Source organism: Rhea pennata, chromosome 5, assembly GCF_028389875.1.
Source record: "Rhea pennata isolate bPtePen1 chromosome 5, bPtePen1.pri, whole genome shotgun sequence".
NCBI lineage: Eukaryota > Metazoa > Chordata > Aves > Rheiformes > Rheidae > Rhea > Rhea pennata.
The window spans coordinates 65,841,365-65,857,906 of record NC_084667.1 but is presented as its reverse complement, the minus strand read 5'-3'; the positions used below and the strand labels follow the sequence as shown (position 1 = coordinate 65,857,906).

At 45.7% G+C, this 16,542-nt stretch overlaps 1 protein-coding gene across 8 annotated transcripts in view; it reads left to right on the top strand.

Annotated features, from left to right (window-relative positions):
* FBXO34 (F-box protein 34) overlaps nt 1-16,542 on the top strand; it is a 38,538-nt gene that overhangs the window by 18,069 nt on the left and 3,927 nt on the right. For 3 of the 8 annotated variants that reach the window (XM_062577590.1, XM_062577592.1, XM_062577593.1), the window contains one exon: nt 8,748-8,944. In XM_062577590.1, coding sequence (XP_062433574.1) covers nt 8,865-8,944 — 80 coding nt within the window. In that variant the 5' untranslated portion in view covers nt 8,748-8,864. Of the gene's footprint in view, nt 1-5,581; nt 5,625-6,224; nt 6,335-7,851; nt 8,536-8,747; nt 8,945-16,542 lie in introns of those variants that run through there. The other 5 variants (XM_062577587.1, XM_062577586.1, XM_062577588.1 and 2 more) reach the window with 4 other exon arrangements.

Here is a 16,542-nt window from a genome sequence, read left to right as displayed (position 1 = left end):
TTGTATAAAAACAAGCAGATACTTTGGCTGGGAAAGATTTTAGCAGATACTGTTGCCTGCTTTCCATCTTCATCTGAAGCGGTTTAGCCTTAAGATGTCACTGGTCATCCGCCTGCGCTTTTGGGTATCCCAGACCCTTTTGCGATCTCTTGAACAGGCTCTGTGTTTGGCAAGCCGCAGAGCGGCTTAGCGGCGAGAAATGGTAACAATAATGTGGAGGTATTTTCACTACGGGTCGGTGCTTTCTCAGGTTGCTATGAGCTGAGGCAGTTTGAATTTGTAAGTGAAACCCCATATGAAGGCTGATTTGGGGAGAGGTGCGTAGGAGTAAGTATTAAAAATGTGGCGAAACCTCTATTTCCGACATTTGGGCTGTCTTCTGTTTCTGACCTATTACTCGCACGTGGATGCAGGCGTCGAATGTGGTATTGCAGGTTGTTGCTAAAATTGCATAGCTGGGAAGTGCGCCCGCCCAGGTTTCTTCAGTACTTGGTGCTGGGTTTATACAGCCCTTCTAAGTTTAAAGCGTATGTTTTGTATCAGCTGTACGTCTCAACCCGTTTACGTATCAGTAAAGCATTTTTGTTCGTGTTTAATGTCTATATAGACTGTGTTAGAATGTGACACTAAATAATGCATTTTTTTTTGCTTACGTAGGCAGTAGCCTCTTCTTTGTGTTTTAATAAAATAGTAATGAGAAGAAGAGTGAATCCAAAACTAGTGTTTTTTTTTTTTTGTTTGTTTGGGTTTAAAAATGTTCGTAATGAATCTCTTCTGTTTGAAGAGCTAATGGACTGCTTCCTTTAGAATTAGCTGGATTTTTTTCTCCCCCTCAGCAGGAGTAGTCATGCCTTGCTTTATAAAGCATAATAGGCAAAGTGATCAGATCTTCCTATTATGTGTAATCTGTCCCAAAGTTAGGTATCCGTAATATAACAGTCTGTCTAAGTTTGTAGAGCATAAACTTTTTGTAAGCTGCTGACATGTAAGCGTGGAATTTCAGAGTTTGGCTGTTGCATGTTCTTCTTGAAAGATGAAAGACAGTTTTTTTATTATGAAAGCATGAAGTTGGGGCATTGGCGGTCTTGTAACAAGCAAAACTTTGAAAAGATTTAAGATTTCATAACACATCATGGGAAATATTGGTGCAAAACACTGTGAAAGACATCAGTATGTGAACAGAGGGTGGAGCAGGTGTACAACAGAAAAATCTGGGCATGTGAATTACAGAAATACTCTTAACTCTCGAAGTGGTTACTTTTAAAAGCTTTTTGCCTGACTGCTTTTATCATTTAATCTAATATTTGTGTTGCTATAGAAAAGCTTCCAATTGTGGAATTTGGTTTTGCAGACCCTTAGGAAAAATTGGATGCTTTGGAGATGCCTGGTGCAGATTGTAGCCTCCCAGCTTTGTAATGTGTTGGTTTAACAAATTCATGTGGACACAATTTCTATCTATCTTATTTTTGCCTCCTTGTTTTGGTAGGATAATATTCATAGTGATATATGACAGAAATACATTACATTACTTTTTAGTTGAAGAGCAAGATTGCATAGGAACAAATGACACCCTACCCTGCTGAGCTATTTAGGGTTGGACCTGTGATCAGAGAATGTGGGGGAATCTGTGAGTGAATGCAGAACTGTCATCTCTAAGGCTGGGCCTGCATAAACCAGCTATGGCCGTATTTAATTCAGTGAATTAAATATCCATACTGATGACCTAGTGTTAAAGCACTTAAATTTACCTGCTGTGGCGCTTTCTGTATTAACAAAGTCCTAACAAAGGAAGAAGGAACTGAATAGATAGGATTAGAAGTTGGCTGTGGATTTGATCTCCTACTTGAGAAGGATTTGATGCCCATAAGAAAGCTGTATAGGAGCAATTATTCTTACATGCTGTACGCTGTGGTGCAGGGAGACTTCTTGCTTATATAATCTCAAGTATGAGATTCTTGGTGGGTAAGTGTGCTGTGCGGCTGAACGAGCTCGTGCTGGCTAACTAGTGAGCAATTCCCGTCAGCCAGACCATGCGATGGTCAATTTATTAGCTGGAGCAGCTAAAACGAATCTCCCAATGTGTGCCAAAATGAGTCAAGTGGACCTCTCCAGCCAGGAGCCCTAGCATCCAAAAGCAGAATAGGGTGATGAAATTGCTGTTGACAACCTTAATCTGCCACGTCATTGTTCTAGTAATGAGAATCTCCTTGAGCAAACTAATGTTCTTGAACAAGGTAGGATTCCTCCTTGTTCTGATTTTTAACTGGCTGAGTTCCTCTAAAGTGGGGTGGGTTGGCTCTCTATCAGTATGCAGGTTGATCTCTTTTCATCTAGACTGTTTAGATTTGTGTCTCTCTGGTGTTTGTCCTAAAACTCCAATTTAATGTCACTTGTGCATCCTGCTGCGGCTTCTGACGTTCTTTGCACGTACGGGAGCAATCCAGCGAGACTTCTGCCTTATAAAACGAGGGCACAGAGTCTCCAGAGCTCCCAGAGTACTTGTCTACTATTTTTGGAACCAATTCCATTGCTTCTATAATAGGAAGGCTTCTGGAAGCTTTCTCTTTCCCCTCACCCCAAGAAAGTAGCCTTGCAGCTGAGCGTTCATTAGTGCAGAATCTGCATAGCAAGACTGACTGAGTTTTAGATGCTAAATAATTCAGAGATGGCTCATAGATCACGTGGCCTTAAATGCAAAGTGTTGCAGTGAGTGTCTTTACCCATACCTAGAAACCCAAGAAAGCAGCAGCTGTAGACTAGCTGGGTGGTGTTCAGTCACCTCTGATTTATCATTCTGGGCATGCGACAGATCACGCAGTGACAGCAAGTGCCAAAGTAGGTGGTAGCTTTCTAGAAAGTGAAGTAATGTGTGGTCCGTGCACGTTTGTCACCAGCGCTGCGCTGCAGCAGCATTGGCAAATATCCGATGTGCTGTTTTTGTTTCCCACTTGGATAAAGCAGAACAAATCTACTGAGCCAGTTCTTAGCTTCTTCGCAGTTGAGCAACAGATGATGTCCTTAACTAAATTGCGCAAGACAGCTGAAACCTTTCAGGAATTGTTGAACGAGAGAAACATTTTGTCATTAATTTCCCTATTAAAAGATGGGGTTAACGAGGTGCAGCACAGCTTATCTTTTTTTCTTTTGATTTTTTTTTTTTGAAGGGGAGGGGACTTCTTAAATCATTCCAACACTAACCACACCTAAAGGAGAAAAGACACAAGAGCTACAAATTTTAAACCTGTTGTTCTTTATTGACATGATCTTGGAAGGGAGGACAGGTTCTCCCTGTGGTGCTTCATTAGAGTAAGTATTTCATGAGCAAGCAGTGCTGTTTGACAGCAGTAAGCAGTCAAATGTCTTCTGTGAACCTCACGTGCTTGTTTGTGGCAGATGTCCTTCCTGGCACAATTAAGGTGGGGGGTCAGGACAGTGGGAGCTGGTCTGAGCTGGAGCTGCAGCAGACCTTGTCTGCTACCCATTGAGCCATGCTGGTGTCTCCTAGGTTCTGTGGTGGATGGGATTATGGAGCCCTCCTCTTCTGGATTAGGATTTTTACAGTTCAGTTCCTTGAACTGGTTCAGAGAAGATCAGACTAGTACTGGTGCTGATACAAGGAATGGAGTGAGAGCGTTGGACGGTGGAGGGGGGCGAGATCCCACCACCATACGAGTTATAACTACTGGCTGGGCTGTGGGGCTGCACAATGATTCTGAACCCATGCGCAGTCCATGCTCCCATGGATCTCCAAGCTTGAATTTGTGTAGAGATCTCCCATGTCGTATAGGCTTCGGTTAAGTGAGTACTTGCTCTGTTACGTACTGTTCGGGGAGCGGGACACAGGTGAGAGCTTGAGGGAGCTTCAAGGAGGACTGGAGTGCATTTGATTGGGAAACGAGCTGGAGGAGACAGCACCAAGATCAGCTGCATGCTGCTTGGCCGCTTGGATTCCTAACAACAGGAAGACGTGGTAGCAGCAGGTTTTATGGTGTCAGTAGGCATGGGAAGCTGCGCGCTCTTATTTCAGCTAGAGCCCACGTGGCAGCAGTCATTATTGCCTTCGGGTTCGATAATGTGAGGGCTGCACAAAGTTTGACCTGTTGAACATCGGAGAGGAGGCTGATCAGACAGGACCATGTGATGTTTGGCATGGTCTAGCGTTCTTCCACGACATCCGTGCTTAGGGTGGCTCCTCTTAGCTTTCCAGTTAGGAGTTTAAAAGCAGCTCTGCAGAGCTCAACCTGACTTAAAAGACTCTAACCTGATTGTAGTCATTAATCTTTACATCTCTTGGTGGTTATAAGGTGGATACAGTTTCTCTACTAGGTATCTGGTTTCACGTGAGGGTTTGTTACCAGCTGCAGATGGGTAGAAATCTAAACTCGCTCTAAAACTCTTTGTTAGACAGTTTTAATTAAAACATGCTTGTTTTTTCTTGTTTTGCTCCAAACTGTTTTGCTAAACAGAGAATTAAAATGTAGCTGATGAGCCAAATGTGGAAAAGTAGTTCTTTATAGTGTTTTAAATGTAGATATTAGCCTGTCGTTCTCTTAACTGTTTTTTGTGTGGCTTTCCTCCTTCCTTGCTCTTTTCGGACCTTGCTGTGGTGTGTTTTTGTTCTTGAACTTGGAACAAGCCGGTTTATGAAATGAACTGCTTGAAAAAGCTGAAAGCGAAAAATCGTTCTTTCTGCACCTGCCGGAACAGCCTTTCAGTCGAGCGCTTGTTCCAGGCGTGTAGCTCCTGGCTGCCGCTGGCTCAGTGGCTTAACTTTTCTTGGGCTTTTGACAACGGACATGTACTGCTTGGATACTTAGAGTAGCTTTAAGCAGGTAGTAAAATTAGGAGCTGGAATGCATTATGGTAACCTCAGTTTGAATCTACTTTAAAAAGAAAATGTGATTGAAAATATATATGTTTTAAGAAAAATAAATGCAAATTTGAGTCCATCTTGCAAAAATGCAAATCCTCACTCTGACTAGAACGCAGAAAGGTTGAGCTGCTAGGGCTGTTGCAGCCTGTGTGGTGTATGCATGCGATACTGCTCAGAACTGCATCTATCTATAGGTCTTTAATTAAGAGATGGAGTGCGTGGACCAGCTGTATGATCTCACGTCTAATCCGGTCTGGCAGCTTCTAGGACTTGCTAGTTATCATGAAAACTAAATGCTGAGACTAGACAAAGCGGGCAGTGGCTTTCTGCTGAAGTCTACCTCTCTTAGGGGAGAGTCTTCTGCTTTGATGAGTGCTCCAGGTGGGATTTTGGGGGAGGTGGGGAGGGCTTAAGGGGTGGCTAGGCTGGGAAGTGGTAGAATTGCCTCTCTGATGGAGTAACAACCCAAAGTGGAGCTGAATGAGGAGGATGGATGTGCAACTCTGTTCTTGCAAAACAACGAACATAGAGATCTCTGTTGTAAGGCCTCAACACTGGTTATTCTTTGAAAGATTAAATATCCATGATAGTGAATATTTTTTGGTATCAAGTCTTCTGAGTTTACCTTTGTAATTCTTGCAGTTGCTTTCTTCTGTGCCCTGGGTGTGTTGCTGCTTGGTCTTTGCCTGGCTGACGCAGTGCTGTGGCCCTGCAGAGCCGGGGAGTGCCATAAATCTAGCCCCTGGGTCAGGTGCGTGATCATAAGAGGACCTTTTGGGTTTGGATGCTCTTGGACTCTTGCACGTTAATTGCTAATATTTGGTACTAAAGGCAGTAACTCAGAATGAAAATGCGACTGGCAGAGGCTCTATTGCTTTTGCCAGCAGTGTGATTCCTGTTCAGAACCAGACCCTAGGCCACTTCCTCCTTGCTTAAAAAAGCAAATTTTCTGCAAGGATGAGCCCATCCTTCGCACTGTTTTGTTTATAACTTAATGCCGCTACTGTTTAAAGCAGGCATGTTCATTGCCCCCCACAAAAAAAAACCCAAACAAAAAAACCCTTTAGTTTCCACCTCCCCCCACCTCTTATGTGAGCTAATATATTTGTTTTCTTAAACTGCAGCAGCAGTTAAAAAATGACTGTAAGGTAGTGGTTGTGGGGGGGCGTTGTGCGACCGTTCAGTGAGCTGCAGTCCGTTTCTTAGCGAACATGATGCTTCACATTGCCAACATCTGACTCCTTCCCACATCTTGTGCATAGAGGCATATGCTTGGGTGTGGTTGCAAAAAAGAAAAACAACAAGACTGGCCTTTTGGTTTCCTCTTCTGCGGTGTTTATTTGTGCATCCGTATTTCAGTTTTCAAGCTGCACTCGGCTCTGCAAAGCTAACCCGTCAGCTGATGTACCTTCTGATAAGAATCAACCCCGGTTAAGGAGTACGCAGTGGTTGTAAAACGCAGTAAGTATCTCCGTTGTAGCTTAGATGCTGAGCTTTAGGCTCACGAGCACAGCTTTTTGCTACTTACCCAGCAGGAATTTGCCAATAGCTTGCTGACATTAATAGGTTATTTCAGCTCTTCTGTGGACCAGCAGCGAGAGGAGGGGAAGAAGCATGCTTTGCACGGAGCTGTGTTGTGAGCTGGGCTGCGGTGCGCACGGGAACTTGCCTGTGTTTGCTTTGTCAGCTTCTGCTTTCCTCTAGTAAGTGTTGGTCCCTTCATGAATGTGTAACGTGCTGGGATATGACAGCGCAGCCGCCTCTGCACGGATTGGGGTTACGCCTGCCCTGACCTGAACAAATTTTCCTGCTGGCTTTGTTTCTTGAGCTAACTTTTTTCTGCACATGAGATCTTTTGATTTAATTTTTTTCTCCTTGGGTTTTTTATCACTTTTTTTTCCCATTACACTCTGTAAAGGAGTAGGACTGGGACAAAGCATCTAGCATTACTTGCCAGGAATATGTATAGTCTGTCTTTGCAGTGCATTTTTCTTACTGCACATTGCATAGGGAACCATTTCTGTGTGCAAAAAGGGGAAGAGTTTTAGCTAGCAAAAAAGTGGCTAGCCTTCTTAAAAATAGTGTGGATGCATTTATTTGGGTGTGGATATAATCATGTTTCTGTGATACAATTCCTGCTGAGTCTGAAACGCTGGTGTCAGTACAGGCAGAAGCCAGACAAAAGTTTGGATAAGAGTCAGAGTTTGAGTGCCTCTTGCTGATGGTTCATGGGAAAGTCATGATTTTGTGTTTTAACTTTTAATTTTCATAAAACACTAGGCATATGCGTTGCCTGTGCGTTACTGTCTGTGCCTGTATGCTTTGCATCACATTTGTGGATGTATATTTTACAGTGCCCAGAACCTCAGAAATCTTGATTGATGTTGCTGATTTTGTTGCCTCTTTCACACTTGCAGGTGGTCTTGTTAGAGGCTGTTGTTACTGTAATGAAGATGGTGTTTGACTAGAAAGCTTTGATTTCTGCTGGCAATCTAAGGCCTTGCCCTCGCAGAATAGAGGGCGTGCTGTCGTCCTCCGACTTTGCCAGTGTAAGGCCTTGGTCTTCTTGGTCCAGCACGTTTCTATGTTGTGTAGAGTTCAGCACATATTTCGTGAAGATTGGAATGTGTTTATATAATATTTTATATATTATTTTAGGCTCCTGCTTTCTTAAACATAGGCAAACAGTTAACCTCTCCTTCACCACCACTCGAGAAACTGGGAAATGGCTATAGCTGACCTAGCAATTCAGCTGGATCTAAACCACCTTCTGCTTCTCTGCCTGGAAAGCCGTCCTTAAATCAGTTTATCAGGGAGCAAGGTTGCCCACTGGAGTGGACTTCCCAGGCTTGGAGAAGAGCTTAGTGGCAATGTTGAGCTGTAAACCACAGTGGTCAGGTACTGATTTACTGAGCCATGTGTAAGTAGATGCTTCTTGGCTGGGCAGCTATCTCTTGCTGGCAGGTGTTGCTGAAGGGATGACGTGGGACTCTGCGAGAGCGCCAACACCGGCAAACGCTGCTCTGGCAGACCCGCCGCTGTGGGGATAGGACAGCGGTGCAAGCGCTGGGCAGAGCTACCGAAAAGGGCAGAGCAACCTGCTACGCCAAATCACCGATGACCTGGTTTCACGGTGGTCAAACGGCGTTCCTGCGTTCCGTGCTTGGCCCTCTGGAGAGGAAGCAAACCACCTTAAAAGCTATCTACTGGCAACTCGAGCTGGACTGCTTGAGTTCTTCCAGGGCTCTTTCGCTGTGTGGCTTTTTCCTCTTACGTGCCTGCTCGAAGGCTGCTCTTCTCTCACCGTCCAACTGCATTGATTTGGAGGTAATAGCGTCTTCCCCCAAGGACAAGGCGTCAACGGCGGCCGCTGAGCGCGCGGGAGAGATACGGCGGCACGGCCTTGTTTTGGTGACCGCCGCCACCTTATCTGCGCGTGATGCAGAGGCAGGGCAGCTCTCGGCGGGCTCCGAGGCTGCCCGTGCCCTGCGGGCTTTCCGTCCCATCCCGTGTGCTAACGTAACTCTGGGGCGGCGTCACGGCTCGCCGCCGGAGGCGGTCCACCTCGGAGACGCGCCGCTGGGCTCAGCAGCGGGCGAGAGAGCTGGCTGTGCCGTTTGCATGGCGCTGGGAAGGCGCCGGCCTCCGCCGGAGATGCCTACGTAAGCGCTGCAGCCGCGTATAAGGCACGGCGTCGGATGTGCAGGGACTCCAGTTGTGATAGTGGCGTGAGAGCGTTGAGTGCTTTCTGGTTGTACTGTTAGGACGCTAAATATATATACGTTTCCCTCTTTGTCCTTCTGGAAGGAGACCTGTGCCTCAAATCACCGCTGTTGGCTCACGCGACCCCCTCATTTCCCTCTCGTCTCTTCAGTTCCTAGGCGGCAGAGCCACGGCGACGCTCCGGAGGCACGGCGAGCCGACGAGGGCGCCTCGGGCCTGCGGCGGGATGGACTGGCAGTGACGGCGTGCCTTAGCGGGAGCGGTGGTGATGATGAGGAGTTCCTGCAGAGCTGGCCTCCACAGGGAACCGCTCAACGCCACAGCTTCTCCCTTTCTCCAAGTCAAACGGTACGAGCGGACCGGCCGGGCTGTCGTTGGTTAACTCTCTAGAGCCGAGTGATTCTTCGCCTTATTTTGCTGCTGTCTGGTGTACCGCGCTTGTGTTTGGACTGAAGTCTTACTTTTGGCTAGTCTTTGTTTCTAAATGAAATGTTGTAATGGCTTAAGGGCAGAAATGTTCTTTGGCGTTTTTATATGACAGTGACAACTACGGATTCACTACAACTGGTACTGTACTTGGAGAAACCTTTGAGAGAGATACATATATATTTATATTTTTATATATATATATATATACATATATATACATATACACACACACACACACACACATATGTACATACATACTTTGCTTCTTTCCAGCAACAGCTGTAAATCAATTTGGGAATACAGCTTTGAAGTAAAACTTAACTGGGGAATGGCTTGCCGTAGTAGGCTTTAACATACGCAGTCAGCTTAAAGCAAGTGAAGTACTGGCAATCGCTGTAGCGGTCTGCCTTACTATGGAGTAAGTAATTAGATTAGTTTAAGCCTATATTCTGTATTACTCGCTCTCCTGCACCTCCTCTTAATAAGAAATGCACGATTGATTTCGAGCACTTGTGCTTATGTGACAATTAAGTGAACGCCTCTCACTGCGTCTCGTTATAGGAACACTGCACAGAACAACTTGTCCTTATGCAAATGCAAGAACATGCCAGTTTGAGTTCAAGCTACTCAAAAAAAAATCTTTTTCTGAAACTAAGACTCTTAAGCTTCCTCAATCTGGAGGATGAGAGCCAGTTTTTTGGTTTCCCAAAGCTGTGTGGGTTTAATGCAGACGTTAACCTTTGCTCTCTGTGGTTGAGTAGACAGCGCATACTTGCGACTTTGGTTTGATAGTGATTTAGCACTGGAAAAGACTTACTGGGTCACCCAGCCCTTTGCTTTCCCAGGCAGCTTCTCGCATAATCTGTTTTTTTAAACATAGAAGTCTAGCCTAAAAACAACTACATTTTGCTCCTTTCTTCCCCTAGATCAAGCCGTTGCTGAATGTGGCAGATCTAACTGTACAGTTGGAAACTTCTGATTCCTAGGCTGAATGTTGGTGCCAGCTTATATTCCTTTGAGCTTGTGTTTATGCTGCTGTTTTTTTGGTTAGAGAGTGCTTCGTCTCTCTGGTTTACCCTTTTGTTGTACTCTGCAAACAGCAGTTGTATTCGCTCTACTAGAGTTTTGCTGCACTAAACAATCCTAGCATTTTCTAGCAGCTTCGTAAATACTGACTGTCATCGTTGTTCTCAGCCTGGGTGCATCTCCTTCTGTGCCATGACCAGGACTGTGTGCCGAGCTCCAGGGGAGATCTTGCAGGAGGGGTTTGCTGCAGTGCCAGTAGTGCGTATCGTGGGATTGCCTCTGTTTGCCTCTGCATCGCTAATCCACCCTTCTTAGCCGCCTCCAAAACTTCTTGGTGTTCAGCTTCACCATCTGCACTTTAAAATTCTGTCTCATTTCTATTAGTTGATGTTTTGTTCCTCCTCTGCCTTGGTAATGCATTTCCTTTCTACCAGGGTACCTGCAGTATTTGTGCTGAAGTTGTTTTTAACTTCTGAGGTCCATGCAAGCAAGACGTTGTTCGTGTATCCTTTGTCTAGAAAGATCATTTTCTTTGAGATCCTCAGGTTAGTCTGGCATTTTGGACTCTTCCCTCTCCCCACTTCTCTCTGTGTCTCTGTAATCCTTTTTGCTTGCAAAATGCCTTTTATATTTAAGTCAGGCTAGCAGACCCCCGTAGAGGCTGTGAGCGCTCTCCCTCCTTACTTTCCCTTGCAGTGTTACCTTCAATATGCGCGGCATGTTTGCCTAACCCATCAAAATACAATTGCCTCTCAAGAGGTTTAAAATTCCTGCTGCTTGACCTGTAATTTAGAAATCTTGCCTGTTTTGGCTTCTGAAATTGAAATGAGCCACTCCTTCCAATTTTCTTGAAGCTTTTTGAGGTCCCCCCTGCTTCTCTTGGTCACTTCCACATTCTTGTTCAAATTAACCCCTGGCCTTTTGCCCTCAGGATCAACCTTTTTGCCTCTCTTCAAAACCAAAGCAAACTCAAAAATTGAGTATTTTGGGGTCTATCTAGAGTAGTCCTGATCTCTGCCCTGACCTTGCCTACAGCCCTATTTTTCCCTCTGTTCTTTTTCACAAACTGACAAACTTTTTACTGTTTTGTTGTTTGTAATATTTTCACAGGGACTTACACTTCTGCAGTTCTCGCATTTATTCCTAGGCTTTTTGATCTGTAAGATAAAACTTTCTGGGTGATTTGAAACCTGTGCATGCTTCCCTATACCCTTCGCGAGGTAGTGACATGTTCAGTTGGAGTTTCTTCCGCTCTGGTTTGGGATGTGGTGTGATGGAAATAGCTTTTGATTCCTGGAGAATGCCTCCTGGGTCGAGTTGTCTGCAGTGAAATCCTCTGTATCTCAGTCCAGCTGACTTCGTGAGTTGGTTCCTTTAGGTCTGAGTTTTGAAAGAACAAACTGGTGATTTGCTTTCAGACCTGTCTTTGCTTTTCAACTTTGTGTCTTCATAATAGTGCAATCCAAGGTTAATTTCTGCAGCCTCTCAAACGTTTGATACGTACATACAAAGCTGAAAACTAAATAGCATCACCTCGTGCTGGTTTGTTAACTGTTTAATGAAGAAACGTTTTGGCCTTGGTGTCCAAGAAGATCTTGCAGTTAACAAATTAGAGAATGAATGTTAAGTTAAGGAGGGTGACATTTGCAGGAGGAAATATGTCACTGTTTCTGTAATATCAGGAATCTCTGTAGCTTTGATCAGCTCTGAGCAAAAGCCCTGTAAACCCACCACTTTTTTTTCTTACTACCCTTCTTCTCACTGTTTCCTTGAGCAGATTTATACACATGATTCCCTCTCCTCCTTTAGCCTGCTGCTCTGCAGGTGTGCATGCTGTCCCATCACGTTTGAGCAAAGTGTTTTTGGAGCAGCTTATAACCCTCAGTACCTAATTTTCCTGTTGATGCCGTTCCCCTCTGTGTTATTTCATCCCTGTGTCATCTGTAGTATGGTTGGGAAGGAGGGAATGCGGGTTTGAGCTTCCTCAGGCTGAACCAAGAATTGTTTCTACGTCATCCACTTTACGGTATGTGCTCTTGTACAAAAGGCTGGCAAAGGGATGCCACTTTGCTTTCCCTTTGTAAAATCTGGAAAATAGCTGAGGCAACTGTGGTTTATGCCGTGGGGCATATGGGTGTGCATTTACTTGAAATGTGTTTAAAGCCCACTAGTGAGTGGGAGCCCTCAAAAATGAGCATGTGGGTGTCTGGTCTGTGTATAAAGCTTGGCTGTGCAACCTGTCACCAGAATCTCTCAGCTTGGGGAAGGTCTTACAATCTAGGCATGACTTCTAGCTCCTGGGTACAGCAGCTGTATTTGTGTGTTGTCGTGTCCCCCCGCCCTGCCAGGTTGCTTGAACGGCCGACGTGGTAGGGTGGGCTCTGGAGGAATCTAACGTTAAGTTTTAGGCACCTATGTTGCGTTTTGGCTCCCAGGCTCTTTTTCTATTTCTGGCCTTTATTCCAGGTGAAGAGATGCAGCTTTTCTCAGCCCCTCTTTCCCCTTGCAGCCGCTTGACCAAACCAGCGGCCCACGTGTATGAGGTTTGCTCCTGGTCCCTCCCCGCAGAGCCTGCTAGCAGAGCGCTGCTTCAGCAGTCACGTACCTTCGGCTTCACCTGCGCCGCCTGCCGCGGCAAAACCCCTCCCTGCTCCCCGCTGGACGCGTGCGTTTGGCAGGCGCTGGAGGAGTCAGGAGCAGTTGCTTTAGAATAAAGTCGGTGTCGCAGGAGAGTGGCGTTTCTAAAAATCGGATTCCTCTGAAGCCGAACCACCCCTTGGTCTGGAGCTTCTCCGAGCTTGGACGCTTGCCACGCACCGGAGCAGACTGCAGTGAGTAGCAGCGCGCCGTTCACCCGTCTGCTGGGCCGGGGCTTTCCCGCCCCGCAGAATCCCGGGAATGCCTTTGAAGCAGCGCTCGGGCTGCCTCGCCTTGCCCCGGCGGTGCAAAGGGGTGGAAATGGCCCCGGAGAGCAGACTCAAAGGACCCGTCGTGTCCTTCCAGAAGCAGCAAGCAGTTGACCATAGTTAACTTTTGCAGAGTACTCTGATTTTCATAAATGTCTGTATCCCTTACAGAGGAGCTAAGTTTTCTAAATGAAGAAATGGGATGCCAGGGAAGAGAAATGCCTTGCCAGAGGTTATGCACAGAGTGCGTTTTTATTATTGTTAGGTTTTTTCCTTTCTTTCGGCTTACGCCTTTTGTTAGTATGTCCTGAGGGTTTGTGCAGTGCTGTAGTTGGCAGTGTGTACGGTGAGCAGCAGCAGCAACTTTTGCAGGCTGGAACTAGTGTTTACAAAAAGAAATCCACGGGAAACTTTGGAGTTTTGATTGAAAGTTTGGTCTTAATAAAACCTTGCAGTGCTTTGCCTGGAAAGCTTGCAGCGTGGAAGTGCTATTCGAGTTTACGGTGCTTTTGTTTGTTTGCTCTTGCTGGCCAGAGGAAATCTCTGCGTTTCACGGGCATTGTGGGACTCCCTGCCCGAGGTGCCCGATGGGAGATATAGGCCATCTGTGGACCCTAGGAAAGAGTAGTGAAAGTTGCCAGTTTTTGCTTTTCAGCATTGGGATTTCCACTAAAGCAACTATGTTTAGGCAATTGTGAGTTACAAAGACATGTAAGTGCAAAAGGATGCAGAAAGATTCTGGTGCGCACATCTAAATGCATGCGTTTCTGTATCTGTCCAGCGTAGTAACTATCTTGATAAAATCATACTGTGAAAAAGAAAAAAAAAAAAAAAGCCACAGCTACAACTCATGCAAACAGCTAGCTCATTCCAGAAGTTTTAAGTATCTTGTTTTTCCTGTGTGCCCAAGACACGGTTGATTTAGTCCTGGGAAAACCGTCCCTTTTATGTCACTGGCTTAACGATGGAATAACTGTTTGAAAGACAGCACTGCTAGTTGTTTCCCTGCTGATGATTCTTGGCAGATTTGTCTCTTATCAGCAATTCAAAACTGCACTTTTGAGTTTGAAAGCCTTCTGTGCTCCCTCCATGAACTTCTAAAAAGTCATTGTCTCTAAAGATAAAATTAGATAGCTTGATCATCTAAAGGATGGAGGAAAACAGACAGAGTTATTCTGGTGTTAAGTATCACAGGGAATTGTCACTGATTTTTACCTTTTTAAACTATTCTTAGTGTTTTTAAATATTTAAAACCTTGCTGCAGCTGCCACAGTTCTCAGCTTGCCAGCACTGAAACCTTGCAGAAGGAGGGTGGACTGTGGGGAGGGACTGGGCTCTGGTTCACGTTCAAAGCAATTTCTGTTCTAATTCTAGCAGCTAGAAATGAAATCTGCTGCTGATGTGGTGCAGGGAAGGAGCTGAATTATCTGTCTTAAATTTTTTACTTGTTACTGCTCGCAGCAAAGTGTATGTTGAGAGAGGCTGAGAGGGAAGACTTATTTTTTCCAGGCAACACTTTCAGGTAAGGTCCACTGCTAAAATCCCTTTTAAAAAGAAGTTCTTCTCCTCGCTGCTCAAAAACTTGGGGACGAGTGGCACTGCGATGCAGTTGGTCAGAGGGAATTAGCAGTGCTCCTTTATAGCTGTCTGAAGCCATTAAATGGAGGTTTTCTTTAATTCTGGATCCGTTAAAATGGTGCAATGAACTGAATGCTGAATTCAAATGAGGCAATTATTCTGGCAGTAAAACTTCTGACTAAGGCGTAATTTTGTTATGTAAATTATAACTTTTCAACCTTAGCCAGAGACTAACCAAAACACAGGAGGAAATATATCCTTAAATGAGAAATCTGTAATAGGTGAGGCGTAACTCTACCTTTTGTCTTTCTCCGTGGAGCAGAAATAGCTTTGAGCAGCTGAACCAACTTTGCTGGCAGAACATGTCCTCTAAGCCTGTTGGAGGGACCAGTTTAGTCCTGCTCTTATTTGGTCTCACCTTCATTTGCAGTCCTCCTTAATGAAGGATGTTGAACCAACTGTCCTGCTGGATTCCTGAAAATCACTTGAAGAAAGCCTTTAAAATGTATGCAGCTTGTCTTTCAAGTACCCCAATGTGAAAACTCGCAGATGAAACTTGATCTTCTGTTCCTAGCTTGTGGAGTTGCAACATGTGAAGTCACATCTTTAATTGTATTCCCCTCCTCTCCCCAGAGCAGTGTGGTGAGCAGCCGTCTGTCTGGGAAGCCAAAAAGCTCCTCTCCACAAGGCCCTTCTGGGTGGAGAAGGGAGGGCTGCAGATGTCGTTTCCTGCAGCAGCTTGTTGCAGTGATTTGCCTGCTTCTTTTTTGGGTTGCTCTCTTGCCTGAGCATATTGGTGGCCTGACCCTGATGAGCTAGAAGGTGTAACTGAGATGAGGCAGATCTTCTAGAAAATAAAGCTGAAGCAAACCATAGCAGCCTCCTTGTCCCGTTCTCTCTCACTCATCTATTTCAGCATCCTAAGTTCTATTTTATCAGATCATTGCAGTCTTAAGACGCAACTCAGAAGGAAAGCAAAATAGTTCAGTCGCACTTTGGAAAGCAGGAGGTGACCCAATTTGAACAAGAACTGGAATTAACACACTTGTGGAGAGAGAATTAACCCAGGGACTAGGTAGGCGTATCTGCAGCCATGGGAGCTGTCTTATTGCCTCTGTGTAGATGGAGTGAAGATGGCTGTAGCATTCTGGTTGTGAAGAGCTCTGTACAAAATGGGGAGGGGAGAGAACCCAGCATCATTTGCTGTCTGCCTTCTGGCCTTCGGAGCGCTGCACAGGACCAGGGGGAGCTGCTAGGTTTTATGCATGCTTGTGGAAAGGTGAACTAAGCCCTTCATTTTGATGTACCTCCCCAAAACCTCTCTGCTCAGACTTGTTTCTCATCCTCTCACCATTTATCACTAGGGCCAGAAGGAGGGACCAGATTTTCAAGAGAAGGCAACGGTGAAATAACGCATCTGCTCTAGTGTGAGAGGCTTCCTCTGCCTGGACAGGCTTGGATGATACCTGCCTGAGTTGATGCCTTTGCGTACTAGAGGGTATTATGTCAGTGCTGAAAGTGGAGCAGCTTATTTTTGCCAACTTCCTTCTGCTGACTGTGGTGCTGTCTGGCTCGGCTCTGCTTCCTGCTCTGGGTTGCTCTGACCCCAAACCCCGAGTCTCCTCAATCCTGGCTGATAGGTGGGGAGGTCTACTTAAAAGCTGCCCGGTTTATAAGCTGTACGCAGGGTTGCTCGTATGATACTTCCACGTCTGCCACCAGCGACCTCCCTCTTGCAGCCGTCCCGCGCTCGCCACCTCGGAGCGGGTCTGCTCCGAGGGCTGGGTGAGCGGATGTCAGCCCCGGGGTTACCCGCGTGGCGTCAGAGAGGGCGTCTCTTGGGAGCTGTGTCCCAGCCCCGCTGCGCCGCGGTGGGAAGAGTCTGACTGGACTCCTGGCTACGTCTTCCTAGCTAAAAACTTATCTTCTGGGTTAACTGCAGATACTATAAACTATAGAGATAGTGCAGATACTATAAAGGACTATAAACTTGTCCAACCTTACAGA